The sequence below is a fragment of the Capra hircus genome, chromosome 2 (genome assembly GCF_001704415.2).
Source record: "Capra hircus breed San Clemente chromosome 2, ASM170441v1, whole genome shotgun sequence".
In the NCBI taxonomy this organism is placed as follows: domain Eukaryota; kingdom Metazoa; phylum Chordata; class Mammalia; order Artiodactyla; family Bovidae; genus Capra; species Capra hircus.
In genome coordinates, this window is record NC_030809.1 from 11,537,807 (window position 1) to 11,557,169 (window position 19,363).

Genomic DNA, 19,363 nt, shown 5'->3' on the forward strand with positions numbered 1-19,363 from the left:
GTTAAGTCCCTGGCACCCAACTAAAGCAGCTAGGTGTCCTCCTGCCCCAGCAGTCCCATCAGTGATGGGTTGGAAGAGATTCTCCATGCGTGGATGTAAACCCCACCCACCTCTTGAATCATCCCTCACCCTCTTGCTTCCCCACCTCCCTTCCTCCCTGCTACTGTGTTCTCTGCTGTCACAGGGCTCTCTGAGTCTAGTCCTGGGAGGTCAGAGGAAGAGAACAAAGCCAAGAAAAGCAGGACTAGTTGTCCTGAAATGAGGCTTTTTCGGGGGTAGGAGAGAGATGGCTGAAGCCCTGGGGCCAGACTAGAGAGTTGGAAGCAGGGTAGCTGACTTTTGGGGAACCAGGGTTCCAGATAAATCCATGCCTAAAAGTAGTTTACAAATAATTTGAAGAAGCCACCAGGTAGGACAGGGCCCTGTAAAATCCACTCAGGCCTTGATTGTCACCTGTGGCCTTGGCAGGGGGATGAGGAAGTCTCCTTTGCAAGATTTTTAAACTCTGCTTCTTTCTTTCCTCTAGGAATTCTCCCACCCTCTCCCCTCAACCCCCCACCCCCTGCCCGTCTGCCATCCCAGAGAAAAACCAGCGGAATGATAAAGAAGCTAACCAGCAATAGTTAGACTTCACTTTTAAGATGATTGATTCTAAACCACCAGAAAATCAATTTCTTTTTCTATTTGGAGTTTATACCAAGAAAGTCTTCTAGACATCACTGATCCTTTTGAATACATTTTTCTATATTGTGATACAAGAAATTGTGCAACTTTTCACTCTATGGACTGTTTTTAAAGAGCTTTTTCCTTTTTTTTTTTTTTAAATGGGGTGGTTTGGAACCCCTTCAGACCAGCCTCTCCCCACTTAGACTGACAGGGTCCATAGCATTCTGGAAATCCTCCAGTGACACTGTCAGCTGTGTTGGGGGGACAGAGCCAGCTTAATGGGGCCTCCCCGATCCTCCCCTAGTCTATAGTCTGTAGACGACTGCAGAAACTTCATGAACCAGCCCTTCCTCAGAGCCAGTGATGTCCCTTTACCAGAATGTCAGGCAGGGCAGCTGCCCTAAGGCGCAGGCCCTAAGCGAGTGCCCCCCGTCCCTTTGCTGAGGCGGAGACTCTGCTCAGAATGCAGCGCTGTTTCCCTTCCTCTCCCCTGCTCTTTCTCTTTGGAGCCTCTTTAGATCAAAGACATAAGACGTTGCTTCAGACATATCTGATGCTGTGAATGTTTGACCGTATCCGTGGCCTTCACCTTCCCACCCTCCCTGCCCTCTTACCTCATCAGAAGCAGTGGCTCAGCTAAGAGCTCCCCTGCCACCTCCCATCTCAGGAGATCAGAACTCACCGAAAAATAGGCACTTTGGGCCAGAAGCACTGACGGCACATTTTTACTGGTGATGTGGACAAAGCAAGCTGATGAGATTTTTTTTTCAAGGTTTTCTAGTTCTGGGAACGTGCACTTGACATGGGAGCATGGTGGGGTTTGCCTCAGCTGGATCTGCTCGGACGTATTTCCAGGAGACCATCCCTGGGCCTCTCTCTCTAATCCTTGGGTGACAAGGAGTGTAACCCAGCAGGCAATTGTGGTCCATGACCTTACTCCTCACCATCGGCACCTGCTTTCAGATTATCCTTTCTGGAGCAGGGGAATGGCTTTCACGGGCCTCCCTCCCCACAAAACCCCCCTTGACAAAGGGGCACAAACACCAGCTCTGCTCATTCCCACCTGCCATCTGAGGTCTGTCCGGTTTTGTGACTTGATTTTTGTGGTGGGTTTAAGGTTTCTTTTTGTTTGTTTTTGAAAATAAGGAACTGATGTCCCCAGTTCCACTATTCCTGGTAAAGATTTGGGGGGGGTGCATTTTTGTTCAGTAGGCCTTCTCTAATCTTCCAGCTCGCTTCCCACAGACAGATCTCCCTACATGGTCTTAGAATCCTAAGTCTAGGACAGAAGGTCAGCTCCCTGAGGTGGACAGTGGGTCACACCCAGCCGTCACTGGGGGCTCCAGGGCGGGGAGCAGAGGCGGCTACAAGCCTCTGCTCCCCGCAGTGGGACCCAGCAGCACGTGCCTGGAGTGCACTGGCTGACCTTTGTCTTGACAGACGTGATTGGTTTGAACTGATCTCACACGTGTGCGTTTTTCTCTGAGTCCTTCCTTGAGACTGTTACTAACCCATAGGTAGCTCTCTCTCTGGGCAGGGACAGGGAGGAGCTCAGGTAGGATGTGTCACTGGCCGTGAGGGAAGGAGAGCGCCCTGTCTCAGGAACAGACTTACAGCCTGGGAGCATAGGTCTGGAGCGACGGGGCTTTCCAGGCAGTGCCCAAGCCAAGGGCTTTGTGGCCCGGAGTGGTGGCGAGGTTGGAAATCCAGCTCATATCAAGCAGGTGTGCCAGATGAGCTTGCTTGCCGGTGGCCAGCTCTGCTGCTTGGAAGAGCTGCAGGAGCCCAGAGCTGACACCTGTGGAATGGAGATGGGCAAAGGAAGAGGCCAGGGCACGTGCGTCAGGAATCTGATGCCCCTATATCCCATGATACCCGCTCAGAGTGGCAGCTTTCTCAGTCCTGGACCACTCATCGGGGGCCTGAACTTCCCCTCGGTCTGTCACCGGCTCACTTCACTTCTCCCTGCTTCCCTGACTATAAACTGGACCAGAAGGTCTCCAATGCCCTGCCGGCACTGCGAAGCCATGATATGGACAAGCCAACATGAGGGGTGTCCTTCCAAGCCTCTTTCACCTTCCTCCTTCTCTGGTTACCGAACTTGGGGTTTGGCAGTTGTTTGAATTTTTTATTTTCCTTCTTGCAATTGTGTGCGTGCGTGAGTGAGAAGAAAAACAGACTGTCCAGGTGGAAACGGTGAAGAGGGGAGAAGAGTTCATTTCCAGGGTCAACAACTTGGCGGCCATTTTCCTAAAGTGACTCAGACACACCACAGTACCAACTCTTGCTGCAATTTGATTTTTATTCCACTTGAGAAATAAAGATTTCCTCCAAGCCACGTGAGGTCTCTGTCACCCACCCACCCGCAAAGCAGGACCTGAATTTATCAGCGGAGGGCCCACAGAGCCTGGCTGCAGGGACCTGTCAGGGAATCTTTGCCCGCCTCCAGCCCCCGCCGTGTGTTCCTCAGGGCAGCGAAGGGTGGCGAGGCAGCAATCCACCTTTGGAAATGGAGCCAGAGCTATGGCCTGACCAACACCAAGGAATGCTCATGGGAAATACCTGCCCAGTATCTCAGTCCCCGGGCTGGCTGATTTTACAAATCTCAAATGTTTTATTTTGGTGACAAAAATGAAGGAGCTTTGTAAATTAAAAAAAAAATTATGAATCATATCAAGTAGTTGTTTTCATTTCTCGACAAAATAGGAAGCTATGGCAGCCGAATCAAATTGACAACAACTTTAGATTAAATAGGCGATATTTAGGTCTGCCATCTTGGCCTGTTGTAGTAAGAGAAGTGGTAGTAGTGTTTAGATACTGTTTGGTCTTGCTTCTTGTATTGCATTTTTCAATAAACTAAAAAAAAAAAAACAAACCTGACTCTGTGAAGATTGATCAACTTTTAAAGTTCTCTTTCCCCTTGGGAAACCCAAATCCAAGCCATTTTCTAAGGCTGTCCACACTGACCAAAAGGGTGCTTCAACATATAAAAGGATTTCTGAGAACTGGCAAATGCTTTTTGCCACCTGGAGGAAGATTTCACAGCATGGGCCACAGGACAAAGGAGAGAAGGGGGCTTCTCAGACCTGTCTGGGGAGGGGCCAGACCCTAGTACGGAAGCATTGGCAGTAGTATAGCCCTTACCGGGATGTACCCAGCACGGCTGAGGGAGAAAGAGGTTTAGGTGGTGGGAGTTAAAGGCTCAGTCCCAGATGGCAGTGGAAGGTCTCAACTCTACAGCGTTGCCCATCTTCCCAGAGGCCCAAATCCCAGCACCAGTGCCACCTTGGAGCCTGTAACACCACAACCTACCTTCCAGGTCTGAGGATCCTCACCCACCACTTGGGGTCTGCCAAGACACCCACCAGATGCATCCCTGGACCTCCAGCCCCATCAGGTATCTGTCCAGGGCTAAGGCCACTTTTGGAGGCTGAGGGAATTCCTGAGGCTGAGTCATGATGGTCTCCAGAGTCCACATTGAAACACATCCTCTCTAGCTTTTTGAGCCCTTGTGCAGTTGGCATTTCTTTGCCGACATGCAAGTCAGGAGGCCTTGGCAGCTGTTGGGGCTGGAGCATCCATCCCCCGCGCTGGGATGTGACTGAAACCTCTGCTAGACATCAGGACTCCTAGGGCTGTGCCACGGTCCACGCTGCAGCCTCACAGCAGGCTGTGCCCCTCCTCCTCAGACCCGGGCCCCCAAGTCCCCTCCTGCTCCCAACTTGGCATAACCCCCCAGACTGAGGCGGTCCAGCCGTGGCCAGCTTCGGTGAGCACAGTCCCGAGCCGCTGGGGCCCCCAGCAGGAGCTCTCCGAGGCCCAGATCCAAAGACTTGGAATGTTCGATGCAGGAGCCGGAGGGCTGCACGGTGATGATCACATGGCCGGCCTGGGGCCGCGGACCCCAAGGTGGATGCAGCCCTGAGCCCTTCAGCGGGTAGCTGTTAAGCAGGGCAGGTAACCCCAAGCGAGGATTAGCTGGCTCTGAACGCAGACTCCGCACTGACGGGACGGGTGAGGTACCCCGACGCGGGGACAGGTCCCAGCTTTCTGGTTCCACGCAGCCTACGGCTCGGGGAGTCCTGGGGCCGGGGCTGGGGAGGAGCGCGCAGTCCCACCCTGGGCCGTCCGGGGGCCGCAGCGCCTGAGCCCGCAGCACCCCCTGGCGAAGCCGTCGCGTCTCCAGGTCGCGGTTCTCGTAGAGCAGCGTGTTGGCGCAGATGAACACGAACAGGCCGACGCCCATGACCACCGGCCCAAGGAGTCTCAGCCGCTCGTGCGGGCCGTGAGCTCGGCCGGCGCCGCGACCCTCGCGCCGCAGCTCGCTCAGGGGAGGCGCGCTGGCGTTCGCAGCCCGGGGTCCCGGGACTCCGGCGCGGTGCGGCCAGTAGCCGGCCACCGCGATGCCCATGCCCACCAGGACCACGAGCGCCCCCAGCGCCGCGAACGCCCCCGACGGCGAGCGCAGCCGCAGCCGCGCCCGCACCCGCAGGGGTTCAGGAGGGGAGCGCGCGCGCCGGCGGCGGCCCAGGCGGCGGCCCAGGCGCGAGACGCGGCCCTCGGGGCTCCTCCGCACCTCCCCGCAGTCTCCAGGGCTCCCGGCCGTCATCTCGCCGCCGTCTGGGCGCTCTGCGGAGAGAAGTGGGGAGGCAGGGACTGAACCGACGGGCCTACGGTCGGAGCGCCAGGTCGGGGGCCCCAATCCGGGAGGGAAGATGGGGCCGCCTCGCCCAGGACGCTTGGAGATCCCTGGCGGCCACCCCCGGATTTTCCCGGGCTGCGAGGCGGGGAGCCGCCCCCGCTCGGGTTTTCCGCAGCGGAGCTCCGAGCCAGGGACGCGCGGCAGAAGCCGGAGTTGGCCGGGCCCGCGGGCGGAGACGAGGGAGGGGGGCGCGGGCAGCTCCTTGACGCATCCTCGGCTGCGGGGCTCCGGCCGCCGGCGCCCTCTTGGCCAGCTTGCGGGTCCCGGGCTCAGGGAGGCGTGGGGACCCCGGCAGCGGCGTCTGCAGGGTAAGTCCCGCCCGCGATCGAGCTCACCCCCGCACGTGGCTGCACCATATAGTAAAGGAGGGAGGGGGCACTTGGCCGCCCGGGTCCGCCGGGGTCGCTGGCGGACCCCCTTCCCCCTACTGCGCTACACGTACCGCAGCGGAGGAAGGGGGGGGGGGTTGTCACGGACTCCAGCCTCTTCCTGCCCGCCCCCTCTTCCAGACCTCCTCAGTCAGCACTGAAGCTGCAGCAAGACAGACTTGAGCTAGACTCCAAGAAGACCGCTCAGACCAAACCAGCGGCAGACTTTGCGCAGGATTTTTTGAAACTCCGCGAAGAGCCCCCTTCCCCTCCTCCAGCCGCCCATCCACGGTCTGGGCAGGAGGCAGGGGGCCGTGGGTGCCAGGCTCCGGGCCTTGCCGGTGAGCTCCTCTCCTGGCTCTCCTGTCGGCCCAGGCAACACTGTTCCCCAGGCTGCAGCGCTTCCAATTCGGGCTCCTCCGGATGAATCATCCCCCTTTCCCGCCGCCTGGCCTCCTTTCCGGCCTCCTCAGCCCGAGGCCTTAGTGGCCTCGTCCCGGCCAGAGCAGCACCGCCCTTGCACCCCAGGGTCTGGGCCGCCCGGTGTAAGCCCTTCCCAGCTGCTGGTGCGGCCCGGCCTGCGGCCTGAGGGACAGAATCCGGGCCAGCCGGGAGTAGCCGGGACACGTGTGCTGTAGCCCCCACGAAAGGCTGGGTGTGGGAGGAAACGGTGCCCCGGCCCAGGCGCTCCGGGTCCCGCAGGAGAGGAGGGTTAGGACCGTGCTGTCCAGTGGTGCGTCCTGACTGCCCCAGTCTGGTTTCCTAACAGCTGCATCTCTGGAACCCGTAGCCGAGGCGCCAGGAAGGAGGCCTTGTTACCCTTCCCTCTCCCCATCCGCACCCCAAAGCTCAAAGCAGGACATCCCATCCCTGCCTCCGACAGGAGCGCTGAAGGCCCAGGCCCTAGCATGGAGCCCGGCGTCTTCCGCGTCCAAGGCCTGGGGTTCACAGAGGGAAACTATGGCCCGGAGAGGTGGATGGGTCTGCTGGGGTCACGCAGCGCACGCCACGCAGGACGCGGGGTCCACACAGGACCTAACCCTGGGCACTTCTCGGCACAGCCCTGGGAGCGTCCTGGGAGGAGGGGAGGCCCGTTCCCTGCCTGGTCTCTGAGTATGGAGCTCTTTCCCCAGCCCCAAACTGGAGAAATGACCACCCCCGGCCCAGCCCAGAGCTGGCGCCCCCGTCCCAACTCTCGAGCCACCCGCGGGTCCTGGGGAGTAGGGAAGGAAACGGAGGCCTGCCGAGAGAGGGATGGGGACAAGCTCAGACACTGAGATTTTGGAGGGTGTGAGTCGACGCTGGGGACCCCGGGAGAGGCAGCAACTTGGAGCCACAGTCCGAAGATCCCTGGTCGCAGGAAGTTGCTGGGGGCCGGATTCCTAACACTCCGGGGTCCCGCCTCTGCGAGCGTCCACACTCCTGCCGCGGGAAAAAAGGGAACCCCGCTCCCGCTCCTCCCCATGCCCAGGGCCTTTCTGGAGGGAGCGACCAAACAAAAAGTTGGGGAAAGTGGAGAGGTGAACCCCACCAGGCCCCTAGTTTCGCTCACCTGGCGCTCAGCGCCGGAGTGGGTCCGGGTCCGAGTCCGCACGCCTGGGCTCCAGCCCTGCCGCGGTCTCCGTGGACTCTTGGCGCCCGGTCCCGCCCCCTGGCCCGGTCCCGCCCCGGTCCGGCCCCGCCCCCGCCCCGCCCACCGGGAGCCCCCGGGCCAGTTCGGCCGGTGTCCAGCCAGTGTCCGGCCCGGCCCCAAGGCTGGAAGGAGGCAGCGAGTCTCAAGGCTGAGGCTCGAAGGTAAGAGCTGTGTGCACTCTCGGTGACTCGGAGGATCCGAGGGCCCCAAGTCCCCGGCTGACGTCTTTCAGAAGGCCTGGGAGGGTGCCCTCCCCACGTGGGAAGACTGAAACCCCTGCCTCGCCCCGCAGCCGGAGCGAGCAGACCCAGGATTGAAGCCGCACGCCCTCCCCCGGCCTCGCACAGTCCGTCCCTTCCAGGTGCCCCGGAGAGGACCCTAGGGCAACTGAGAGCCCACAGGTGCCAAGCGCCGTCCGAGGAGCTTCCCGAGGAGGCGGCCAGAGTTCCCGCTCCGCCCGACCTTACTATCTGAACCTTCCTGCATCTGAACCTCACAGTCTTCACCTGTAAAATGGGTGTGATGGTCTCTGCTTCACAAGATGCCGAGGGGTGAAAATCCGGCGTCAAGGGCGGGGCACACTAGAGGGGCACAGCCGGGGGTACGCCTCCGAGCGCTCGGAAGAGAAATCACTTTGCTGTTTAGTTGCTAAGTCGTGTCTGACTCTTTGGGACCCCCATGGACTCTAGCCCGCCAGGCTTCTCTATCCTTGAGATTCTCCAGGCAGGATACTGGAGTCGGTGGCCATGCCCTGCTCCAATCACGTTGGCGGGGAGGGTAAATAGAGAAGAACCGGATTCTCAGAGCCGAGGGAATCGGATGCAGCGTCGCCGGCCTCCCTAGCCTTCCCGAAGAAGATGCTGCCTAGCGGGAGTGGGGAGACGGTGCTCGTCTCAAATCAGGAGGCGGGTTCGGAAATCCGCGGCGCCCCGCGCGGACCGGTCCACAGGGGGCTGCCGGGCCTTCGTGTCCCGCCCGCCCCCAGAGGCAAGAATGTGGCGCGGAGCCAGGGGGTCGGCCGGCGGCCCAGTTTCCATGATGCGGGGGGCGGAGGAGGAGGGGGCGGGGAGGTACGGGCAAATTGCCAGCCTCCGCGCCGGCCGCCCCCACACCCCACTCCCGCAGCCCAGCTAGGGCCCCTCGGGAGGAATTTCCGGCCTGGGATTGATTATAACCCGCCCCTCCCCCGGTCGCCGAGACCCCCCGGCCCGCGGGGCGCTCGTGAAGGGGGATGGGCAGTAATGAGACCCGGCTGTGCGCCGGGGGGCCAGGCGGGGGAACTCGGGGCCCCCAAGCCCGCTGCCGGGTCCCGGAGCCACACTGCACAACTGGGCCTCGAACCCAGGCTCCCGTCCTCTAGCTCGGCCGAGGAGACCAGGGGTGGCGTAGGCGCCCCGGAAGCCGCCTCGCCCCGCCACCGGCGACCGAGCATCCTCGGGAGAGTCCGAGGCCACTGCCGGGGGCGGGGCCTCCCCGGGTGGGCCGACCGCGCCGAGGCCTGGGTCCCGAGGAGGCCGCAAGGGGGCGAGGCTTCCCCGGAGCCACATCCCTGCGGGTCCGAGACCGCCTTCCTGCCGCCCGCTTGGGCCGCGAGGCTGCTGCGGCCCTAGCTCGCGTCTGGGCTGTGGCCGGCGCTCCGCCGGGGCCGCAGCCTTCTTCCTGCCTCCTCCCGCTTCTTGCTCCGCAGGAGGACCTTTCGTCTCGCCCTCGGTCCGCTCCTCACACACGGACCCCACCTCCGCCCTCTCAGCGTTTCCCCAAGGCCCATCCGACCCCGTCGCCCCTCTTGGCTCATTGGGTCACCAACTCCAGAGGCCAACCCGGGGTCTCCAGGGCCTCGTCCCGCTGCCCCGCCTGCCCCGCCGTTTACCACCTGTTCCTCCCGCCTTCTGCCCTCCTCAGGACTCTGCCCTCCTCAGTGCTGGGGCTTCTTCCATCCTAAGCCCCAGGAGGAACCCCGCTTCCAGCAGCCAGCCATCTGCCTGGACCGCGGGGAGCAGTCGGTTCCTGCTCTTTCCCGTCTTCTCACTTTGTGAATGGACCCATCACCCAGCCTAAGGGCAGATACTTCAGGGGTCAACTGGGGCGCCTTCCTCTCCCAGTTCTGTCTAATCCATCAAGCCCCTGTGGACCCTGGTCCAGGGATCTTGAATTAGTGCCCCAGTGCCCCTGTCCTGCTACAGGCCAGGCCTTGCTCCTCCGCAGGTGGGCACCAAGCACCTTTCTACTCAGGATCAGATGAATCCAGGTCTCAGAGGTGGGTGAATCTGAACTCCTCACTCACTCCCTGCTTCAAGCCCTCAGGGGGCTCCCCAGTTTTTTTCCAAGTGTAGTTTGTGTGCTGCGTGCTAAGTCGCTTCGGTTGTGTCCGACTCTTTGCAATCCTATGGGCTGTAGCCCGCCAGGCTACTCTGTCCATGGGATTTTCCAGGCAAGAATACTGGAGTTGAGTTTAGATCCCTCTTCCTTCCACAAACCAGCCCTGCCCCTCTCACTCGTGCCTCCTGGGTAGCTGAGCTTGTTTCTATCCCCAGATCCTCTGCGTTCTGGCTTCCCGATCTTGGCACGTGCCTTGCCCCCTGTTGGGAGCTCCCACGCCCCTGGTTGTCCCCTTGCCTGCTACTCATCCTTCAGACCTTCGCTGGGCTTCCCCTGGGCCCCTAGCCCAGCCCAGCCTGTCCTCTACCCTTCTGTTCCCTCTCCCCGCCCCCACCACCTACACACACACAGAAGACTCCCTGCAGCAGCACTCCACATAGGTGAATTGAAATCAGTGTTTGGGAACTGAGTCTATTTCCTGTCTGTGTCCTCTGTGGCCATGAGCTCTGAGGGGCAGGACTCAGCTTGTCTTGCTCACCCCTGTGCCCAGCTCAGTGCCTGCCCACCACTGGCCCTCAACTGGCCCATCTCCCCCACCACTGGGCCCCTCCTAATTTCTACCCCTGGGGCCCATTTCAGGCAACAGGAGGTAAAAAGCAAAACAAAACAAAATAAAACTCTGTTTCCCCATCTGTAAAAAAGCGGGGAGTAATACTCCCAGTGTTGTTTTGAAGGTTAGAGTCCACGTCCTCAGCCCCTGGCACAAAGCGGTCATCCACTGAATAGCTGCTCCCCCTTTGCCCGTGGGCGTCAGACCCCAAAGACAATGTTTGTGGGTCAGAGAAACTTTCTCTGGTCATTTGGGGTGGCTGGGGAGAAAAGGGCCCCTCTTCTTGGACACAACCCCTTTCAATTCTCTTGAGGGCTCAGGGAGGTCAATATTATGCCCACTTTACAGATGAGGTTCAGAGGAGCAAAGAGACATGCCCGCAGACACGCAGTCACATTGGTGGCCCCCGACCCTCCACAGAGGGAAGTCCATTGATGGTTTAGCCCTGGTGTGCAGGTGTGGAGACAGCCAGTGTCTCAATATTGGGACACTGATCTCAAATTGTACCCTGGCCTTGTGTCACCTGGACCCCTCCACTTCTGAACCAGGAGGGACCTGGGTGAGCTTTCCCCTAGGGACCACAGTGGTCAGCGCGCTACACTGACCCTCGTGAAGGCAGAGAAACAGACACGGTGACCCTGAGGTCCCTGCCTAACTGAGGCTCCAGGTGCTTTCCATAAGCCACCATGGGGAGGAAGCGACTAGTGACACCTGCGTGTCCCAGCCCCACCCTGGGGCCACACATCGGCAGGACCTGGGAATCCATCTTCTCTCATTATCATTTTTAGAACAGTGCATCTGCCTGGGGCTAGTCTGCCCTGGATTTCTTGCCCGAGCCCCAGAGGTGTCTAAAACCTTCACAGCCCTGTGCCAGTGGGCTCCCCCTCCCCACAACCCGCACCCGGAACCACAGCCTCAACTAAGAATCCAGAACCCTGGTTCAGAGTGGAAGCCTGGCTCTGAGCCCAGGTTTGATTACGCTGCTCAGTCATTTGCTGGGTGCCCTCAGCCAGGTCACAGCCCCTGTCTGTGTAACGTGACCTTCCCAGGGAGGAAAGGGCTGCGCTGCCCGTTCAGTGAGAACTGATGGGTAAGTAGAGTCCAGAAGCCCAGTCCCGAGGCCCCCTGTTACAAGAATGGACACCAACAGCCCCAGAGGGGCGGGGCCTTGACCAGGGTGACCCGGCTGGTAAATAGCGAGCTGGGTTTCAAGGCCCCAGAGTCACAGGTCCCACTGGGGCTCAAGGCCTTAGAGGGCTCTGGGATATGGGCCCCAAAGCCGTTTCCTCCCACCCAGGGAAGCTCTGAGCTGGGCAAGCTGGGCTTCTCACCAGGTGTCTCGGGGCCACAGGCAGAACCAGCTCCCCATCTCTGCTGCCCTCCGCAGTCCAGAGAGGGGCAGGGGTGACACTGGAAGGGCAGGGAGCTGAGACCCCCGCCCTGGGAGGACAGGATGAAGCCAGCCTCCTACCTGAGCCCCTAGACAGAGAGACAACAGCAGGAACACCACCATCGCGCAGAGCTCCCTGCTGCCGGGCCCTTCATACCCATTACCTCCCTAAGTGTGCCAGGCAGCTGTGAGAGTAAGGCATCGTCATCACCCCTTGCCAACGCGTACAGAGACAGGGACAGTGAGATCCAGGCTTGCCTGTGGTCACACGGCGGTTGGTGGCACAGCTGGGGACCGGATTTAACCACGATGTTACATAACTTCCCACTAGTCCCGTGACTGCGGCCCAATCGGCTCCTTGCTTTCTGCCTCTCTTCCCTCCTCTGCAAAGTGGGGACAATGGCTGGAATGACCCCAAAGGGCTACGATGAGGATGGAGCCCCACGCTAGTTTTTCTGGCCTTTAGCGGTTCTTACACCAATAAAATGTGAAGCTGAGGCTAGCGATTGTGTCTCCTTAGCCACCTCCTCTGGGCTGGCTGTTGGGGACCAGAGAGGCATCAACCCTGGGCCCCATCCAGATGCTTCTTGTGGGGGTGGTAAAAAGACCAGCCACCAAAAGTTGAGGAAGCAGCAGCTGACCCCATGTCAGGGGCACACAGCAGGGAGGACTTCATGGAGGAAGAGTCCTCCCGCTGGATCTCAGGGTCAGCGTATTTTTCTGGCTGCAGAGCGGGGAGACATTCCAGGCGAGCAGGCAGGCGATCTGGAGGCATGGGTGGGAGTCACGTGCTAGAGGGGAGCAGAGCATGGCATGAAACAGGGTCAGGGCCAGACTACAGAGAACCTCAAACAGAAGACTCAAAACCTGGGGCTCAGCCCCTGGCACTGCGAGCCCTTGGAGGTCTGAAAACAGAGGAGAGGCTGGATCCCTGTGTACCTGGGGAAGGACTTTACAGACTGTCGGTGTGGAACCTGAATTGTTTCTCCGAGAGCCCGGGAGAGCAGTGGCGTGATACGGAGCTGGGACTGACCCAGGAGCAGGTGGGGAAACTTACCACCTGCAAAAGGAGATGAGGCCCCAGGAAGCCAGGGGAAAAGTGTCTGGAAGCAGCAGTCCCCATCTCCCAGGCCCTATGGTTCTGTTTTTGAAGCCAACTGCTTTGGCCTCCGCCCACCCAGACCTCTCCCAGTTCCCTTGCTTCACCCCTGCCCTGGGACCCTCCTCACCTCCTTTTTCAGAGGCAGGAGTGAAGGAAGTTAGAGAAGGAAGTGATTTAGATCAGGGCCCAGACCTAGCCATCTGAGACTGAGGCTGGAACTGTGGCTCGGCCACTTAACAGGCTGTGTGACCCAGGGGAGGCCACTCTGTGCTCCCAAGCCTTCCCTTTCACTCTCTGTAAAGCGGTGTTGTGATATAAACATAATCCCCCGCTCCCAAAGAATGAAGTGGGACAGGCACAAGAGGGCTCAGCTCCCTGTACCCACCTGAAGCGGGCCCTGCCCTTAAGGAGGCCAATCTGCGGGGCAGATGGACACACAGAGGGGGCGCCGCTTGTGGTCTCTGGGTTGTGTCCAGCGCTGGGGGCCCAGGGCATCTGCAGTGGAGAGAGATGATGGAGCCTTTCTGGAAGAGGAGGTATTTGAGCAGGGACTTGGAGAAGATCAGGCAGAAGTCACTGCAAGGGCAGAGGCGCGGAGGTGGGAAGGAAAGGAATTGTGAGTCATTTGGAGAAAGCTGGGGGAAGGGGGGGGGGGTTGGGGTAGAAGGGGATCTGGTACCAGGTCTTGAAGATCCTGGAATGCCCTGTTCAAGAAGTTAATCCCAGGGGAGACAGAGGTATGCATGCCCAGATAACCTCAGGGTAGTCCTTTCCCCTCTCTGAGACTCAGATCACTTCATCTGACTACCGTCAGTTACCAGGATTTCATACTTGTCAAGCCCTCACAGATCCTACCCAGAAGCGCCTGATACACCTTAGCTGCCGTTATTTTCACTGTTACTATTTCTATTGCTATTAATTTAATTCCAATATTCTATCTCATCTTCTGTGTCCTTTTTCAATTTCTTGAATATTCAGATTGGCTCAGCTTGGATCAGGTGTCTCTTTGGTCCAATTAGCTAAGGACTAGAAATGGGAAACTGGTCAGGAGGTCCGAATGAGTAGGGGCTAGAAATGTAGATTCTCTCTGAAGCCTGGGGGAGGCTGCTAGGTCCTGACTGCCAGGTTAGGGGAGAGAGATGGGGCCTTGGGAGTTGAGTGATCTCCTAGCAAGATTTCCTGCTGGCCAGAAATGTGACCTTGGGCACCTATTTGCCACCTACGGCCTTAGCCATGATGTGTGCTCAGCAAAGGAGGTTCCCAGTGAAGATCTTTTTCCCCTCTGTTCCCTCTGGAGGGCTCACAGCAGACAGGTCACAGTAGGAAACTCAGAGCAAGAAACCTCATCCAAGAAAATCACACCTACATGTTCTCCCTCCTCCCTTGGAAGTTAGGAACAGCAGCACTGTTCAGGGAGGCATGTCTTCAAGTGGAGCAGGGCTGCAGACAACTCACACCGCCAACATGTAACACTATCAGGAAGTGTGTGTTTGTTGTACACCACTGGGATTGCACTAATTTGTTACTGCAGCATAACCTAGTGAAAGCTGACTAATACACCTGGTGCAGTAAGCATTTGTTAAATAGTAGCTAGGCAATGGCACCCCACTCCAGCACTCTTGCCTGGAAAATCCCATGGACGGAGGAGCCTGGAAGGCTGCAGTCCATGGGGTTGCGAAGAGTCGGACACGACTGAGCAAATTCACTTTCACTTTTCACTTTCATGCATTGGAGAAGGAAATGGCAACCCACTCCAGTGTTCTTGCCTGGAGAATCCCAGGGACGGGGGAGCCTGGTAGGCTGCCGTCTATGGGGTCGCACAGAGTCGGATACGACTGAAGCGACTTAGCAGCAGTAGCAGCAGTCGTATGATTGTCTTATTTCAATGACCGAACAAGGAAACTGCTGATGTTGCTAGAGCAGAAGTTAAGAACAAAGATTTTTAAGCAAGTTAAACATGTATTTCTCTTTACAGCTGGGGCACTAGCTGTGCAGCATCAATAAGGAGACCCCCCTCCCAGCAGAGTTAAAGACCCAGGCTCCGTCCATCTTTTTGCTCTGTCATCCTTAGGGTACAGCACCCTCCCCATCTTCATAGTTGAAGATGCTCAATATCCCCTGTTCTGAGTCTGCAGACCAACCAGGGAGAATGGGAATGTTCTTTCCCACTGGTCAGAACTGGGCATATGGCCACACTCATCTCCAAGGGAGGCTGGGAAATGGATGCCGGGAGACGGCTAGGAGTCCTTGCCACAGAAACAGCAGGGGTGTGGCACCTCCACTGGGTGACAAGTCACACTGCAGATGAGCCAGGGAGTGCCACAGCACTGGGGATGGGGGTAGGGCTGGCCCCTCTGGAGTCTGGGATTCTTAAGGTGAGAATCCTGTGGGCAAGGCCCCTTGGTCAGGGGAGCCCTGGTGTTGGCAGCATGCCCAGCCAGGCATCCTCCCATCCTTTGTGCCAAAAGAGCCAGGGACCAGCGGGGACTCTCTCTCTGTCCATCTACCTATCAGTCACCCTGATCCCGCAGAGAGCAGCTCTCAGGCTCTCAGATCATACAGTCCAATTTCTCCGACCCCCACACTGCAACGCTGAACTGGTGCCAGTTCTGTCTACAACATGGGGTCAAGTGCCAGAATCCAGAGATCTTGAATGAACTGTTTTCTGTACTGTAAAGATACAGTAACAGGCCAAGAGAGGGTGAGTGGCATGTCCAAGGTCACACAACCCAGTGAAGAGTCAGTTCAGTTCAGTCGTTCAATCGCGTTTGACTCTTTGAGATCCCATGGACTGCAGCATGCCAGGCTTCCCTGTCCATCACCAACTCCCAGAGCCTACTTGAACTCATGTCCATCGAGTTGGTGATGCCATCCAACCATCTTATCCTCTGTCGTCTCTTTCTCCTCCTGCCCTCAATCTTTCCCAGCATCAGGGTCTTTTCAAATGAGTCAGTTCTTCACATCAGGTGGCCAAAGTATTGGAGTTTCAGCTTCAGCATCAGTCCTTCAATGAATATTCAGGATTGATCTCCTTTAGGATGGACTGGTTGGGTCTCCTTGCAGTCCAAGGGACTCTCAAGAGTCTTTTCCAACACCACAGTTCAAAAGCATCAATTCTTTGGTGCTCAATTTTCTTTATGGTCCAACTCTCACATCCATACATGACCACTGGAAAAAGCATAGCCTTGACTAGACAGACCTTTGTTAGCAAAGTAATGTCTCTGCTTTTTAATATGCTACCTAGGTTGGTCATAACTTTTCTTCCAAGGAGCAAGTGTCTTTTAATCTCATGGCTGCAGTCACCATCTGCAGTGATTCTGGAGCCCCCCCAAAATAAAGTCAAGCACTGTTTCCCCATCTATTTGTCATGAAGTGATGGGACCAGATGCCATGATCTTCGTTTTCTAGGGAGGGAACACAGCTCCACCCATCAGCAGAAAATTGGATTAAAGATTTAACTGAGCATGGCTCCGCCCATCAGAACAAGACCCAGTTTCCCCCTCAGTCAGTCTCTCCCATCAGGAAGTTTCCACAAGCCTCTATCCTTCTCCATCAGAGGGCAGACAGAATGAAAACCACAATCACAGAAAACTAACCAAATGGATCACATGGACCACAGCCTTGTCTAGCTCAACGAAACTATGAGCCAAGCTGTGTAGGGCCACCCAAGATGGGTGGGTCATGGTGGAGAGTTCTGACAAAACGTGGTCCACTGGAGAAGGGAATGGCAAACCACTTCAGTATTCTTGCCTTGAGAACCCCATGAACAGCATGAAAAGGCAAACAGACAGGACACTGAAAGATGAAGAGTCAAGTCATCCCAGTTCACCCTCTCCTATCACAGTGAGGCAGGGCTCCAGTTCCAGGCAGCAGTCCCCTGCCTCCGGGCCATGCAGAAACCTTGGTACCCCGGCCGGAGGCAGGGCCGGGGGCGAGAAACGCGTCACAGGCACAGCCGTGGAGCCAGGGAGCCTGTGGACCAGCTGCCCGGGGAAGCCTGGACGCGGCGGGCCCGTGCGGGCGCCGCCTGGCGGACAGTTCCTGGCACTGCACCCAGCCCGCCGAGGCCCGCCAGGGGTCGCCGCGCCCCCACACTCGGAATAGAAAAGCGGCGGCCCAATCCCGTCTCTCCACAGACTCCCCACGCGGGGATCCTGGGCGCGCACGTGTCGGTCTTTGGCGGTCATTGCGAACCCGGGGTAGCCGGCCTTGGGCTCTCGCGGATGAATTCGGAGCAAACTGCAGGTTGCCGGCGACAGAAAGGATTGCCCACCGGGGACGTCGGGGGAGACGGGGCCGGGTCGCAGGGGACAAAGCCAGGGGTGGCCGTGGGGGTGGATGGAGGCTGGAGTCATACTCGCCTGAAATGGGAGCCCCTGCGATGTCCTAACGGCCCAGGGAGGGCAGCACTGGCCCAGCCCAGCCCTGCGATCGGCTCGGAGACACGAAAAGGTACCGACAGGGCTGGGTGGGCCCCCCAGGACTGTCTGCTCTCAGCCCAGACTCCAGCCCTGGGTTACTTGCCCCAGGCTCGCCTGCGCCCCTGCCCACCTCCACTCTCGTCCCTGGCCGGGTCCCTGGCTCGGCCGTGCAGCTCTGGCCTGCAGATCCTGGCTTTTTAAAAATCAGGCCGCACGTCCTTTGACATTTATAGTGACAGTTTTCCCATCGCAGAGGGGACATCCGAGGCCCCCTGCCCCGGCAGCCTTCACTTCCGATTCGGGAGGTGCGGAAAGCAGCTCGCCCCGGGGGCACCCGCATCCTTGTAGCTTTGCTGCCCATTTTACAGATGATTCGAAGAGGACGGACGCGGGGGGCTGCAGAGCCCTCCCCGATGCCCGCACCTCCCTGCCCCCAGCCTCGAAGCTCCAAGCCGAGAGGTGGGGACTGGAGGAGGCAGCCCCCATGGAGGAGCTGATGTGAGGCGAACTCTCAAGGTTCAGGAAAGGCACCTGGGGCTGGAGGAAACCTCTCACGCACTGAGCACTCTACACCCGGCCTGCAGGAGGCCACTGACCTCATTCCCTTGCAGTGTAGCAGGGACTGGATTATTTCTGGTTTCCAGGTTCTGTGGGTGAAATGACTTTCGATCCTCCAAGTCACACAGTGTATGGCGCAGGATCAGAGCTCTGGGCCAAGTCTGTCTGACTTCAGAGTCTTTTCCACACTGAGTTGGGAGATAGGGGATATGAATTATTATTCGTGTTTCCCAGAGGAGGACACTATGGCCCAGAGAGTTTAAGTGGCTTGTCCAAGCTCACAGAGCAAGAAAGTAATGAGAGTCCCCACCTTCCTAGCATCTCTCATGTCCTCATTTGTAGAATTTGGACAGCACGCCGACCTTACAGAGCTGGTGACTTGACTGGTAACCAACCTCCCCCCCCACCCTTCACTGCCCCTGGCACACAGGTGGCATTAGAGCATTCACTTGGTCCCCTACTGTTATTTCCCGGGAGCCTTATGTCCCAGATCGTATTCCAGTAAGAAGAGATAGCCAAGAGGAGGAGGAGACGATGTCCTCAGACAGTCGCGAGTCCCGGCAGAGCTTCTTTACTGGCACACTGGGGCCTCTGGCCATCAAGCTAAGATGCCGCTGTCTGGGGCACTCGCTGTTCGCCTGTGACATTGCTGGCTCTGGCACAAGTTTTTGGTTTGGAAGAACCACTGCTGATGCTCCAAGAGACTGCTCAGATTTCTTGCCAAGAGGTGCTTGAGGGAAAACCTTTTAAAATGGCTAAAAGGTCATTGAAAGACCCCGCAGTCAACACGAATGGTGGCTAAATAACAAAGATAGCATATATCAGAGCCAGTGATGTGTGTGGTCATGAATTGTCCATTTCAAGTAATTCAAGCCTTCCCAATAAAGGTGATTCACTGAATGATATTTGATTCTTAAGCCTTTGTAAGATTTTTCACAGACATAAACTCAGGACTGAGGGAGGGAATTGCACATTGATTTGGGGTGTTCAGTTCAGTTCAGTTCAGTTCAGTTCAGTCGCTCAGTCTTGTCCGATTCTTTGTGACCCCATGAATCGCAGCACACCAGGCCTCCCTGTCCATCACCAACTCCCGGAGTTCACTCAGACTCGCGTCCATTGAGTCAGTGATGCCATCCAGCCATCTCATCCTCTGTCGTCCCCTTCTCCTCCTGCCCCCAATCTCTCCCAGCATCAAAGTCTTTTCCAATGAGTCATCTCTTCACATGAGGTGGCCAAAGTACTGGAGTTTCAGCTTTAGCATCATTCCTTCCAAAGAACACCCAGGACTGATCTCCTTCAGAATGGACTGGTTGGATCTCCTTGCAGTCCAAGGGACTCTCAAGAGTCTTCTCCAACACCACAGTTCAAAAGCATCAATTCTTCAGCGCTCAGCTTTCTTCACAGTCCAACTCTCACATCCATACATGACTACTGGAAAAACCATAGCGTTGACTAGACGGACCTTAGTCGGCAAAGTAATGTCTCTGCTTTTGAATATGCTGTCTAGGTTGGTCATAACTTTCCTTCCAATGGTGGGGGGCTATGAAATGGCCTGGGAGGGGACTTAGGACACAGACTGTGGGGAGTGCCTTGT

At 57.7% G+C, this 19,363-nt stretch overlaps 2 protein-coding genes across 15 annotated transcripts in view; one reads left to right on the forward strand and one right to left on the reverse strand.

Moving 5' to 3' along the window:
• Positions 1–3,524, forward strand: part of EPB41 (erythrocyte membrane protein band 4.1) — a 192,139-nt gene extending 188,615 nt beyond the window's left edge. For all 14 annotated transcript variants that reach the window (XM_018057127.1, XM_018057136.1, XM_018057087.1 and 11 more), the window contains one exon: positions 527–3,524. The gene's annotated coding sequence lies outside the window, so the exon portion shown is untranslated. The remainder of the gene's footprint in view (positions 1–526) is intronic.
• On the reverse strand, positions 2,949–7,374 carry TMEM200B (transmembrane protein 200B). The gene is made up of 2 exons (XM_018057160.1): positions 7,289–7,374; positions 2,949–5,295 (listed from the first exon to the last, which is right to left on the reverse strand). The coding sequence occupies exon 2, from the start codon at positions 5,273–5,275 to the stop codon at positions 4,352–4,354; it is 924 nt and encodes a 307-aa protein (XP_017912649.1). The 5' UTR covers positions 5,276–5,295; positions 7,289–7,374; the 3' UTR covers positions 2,949–4,351.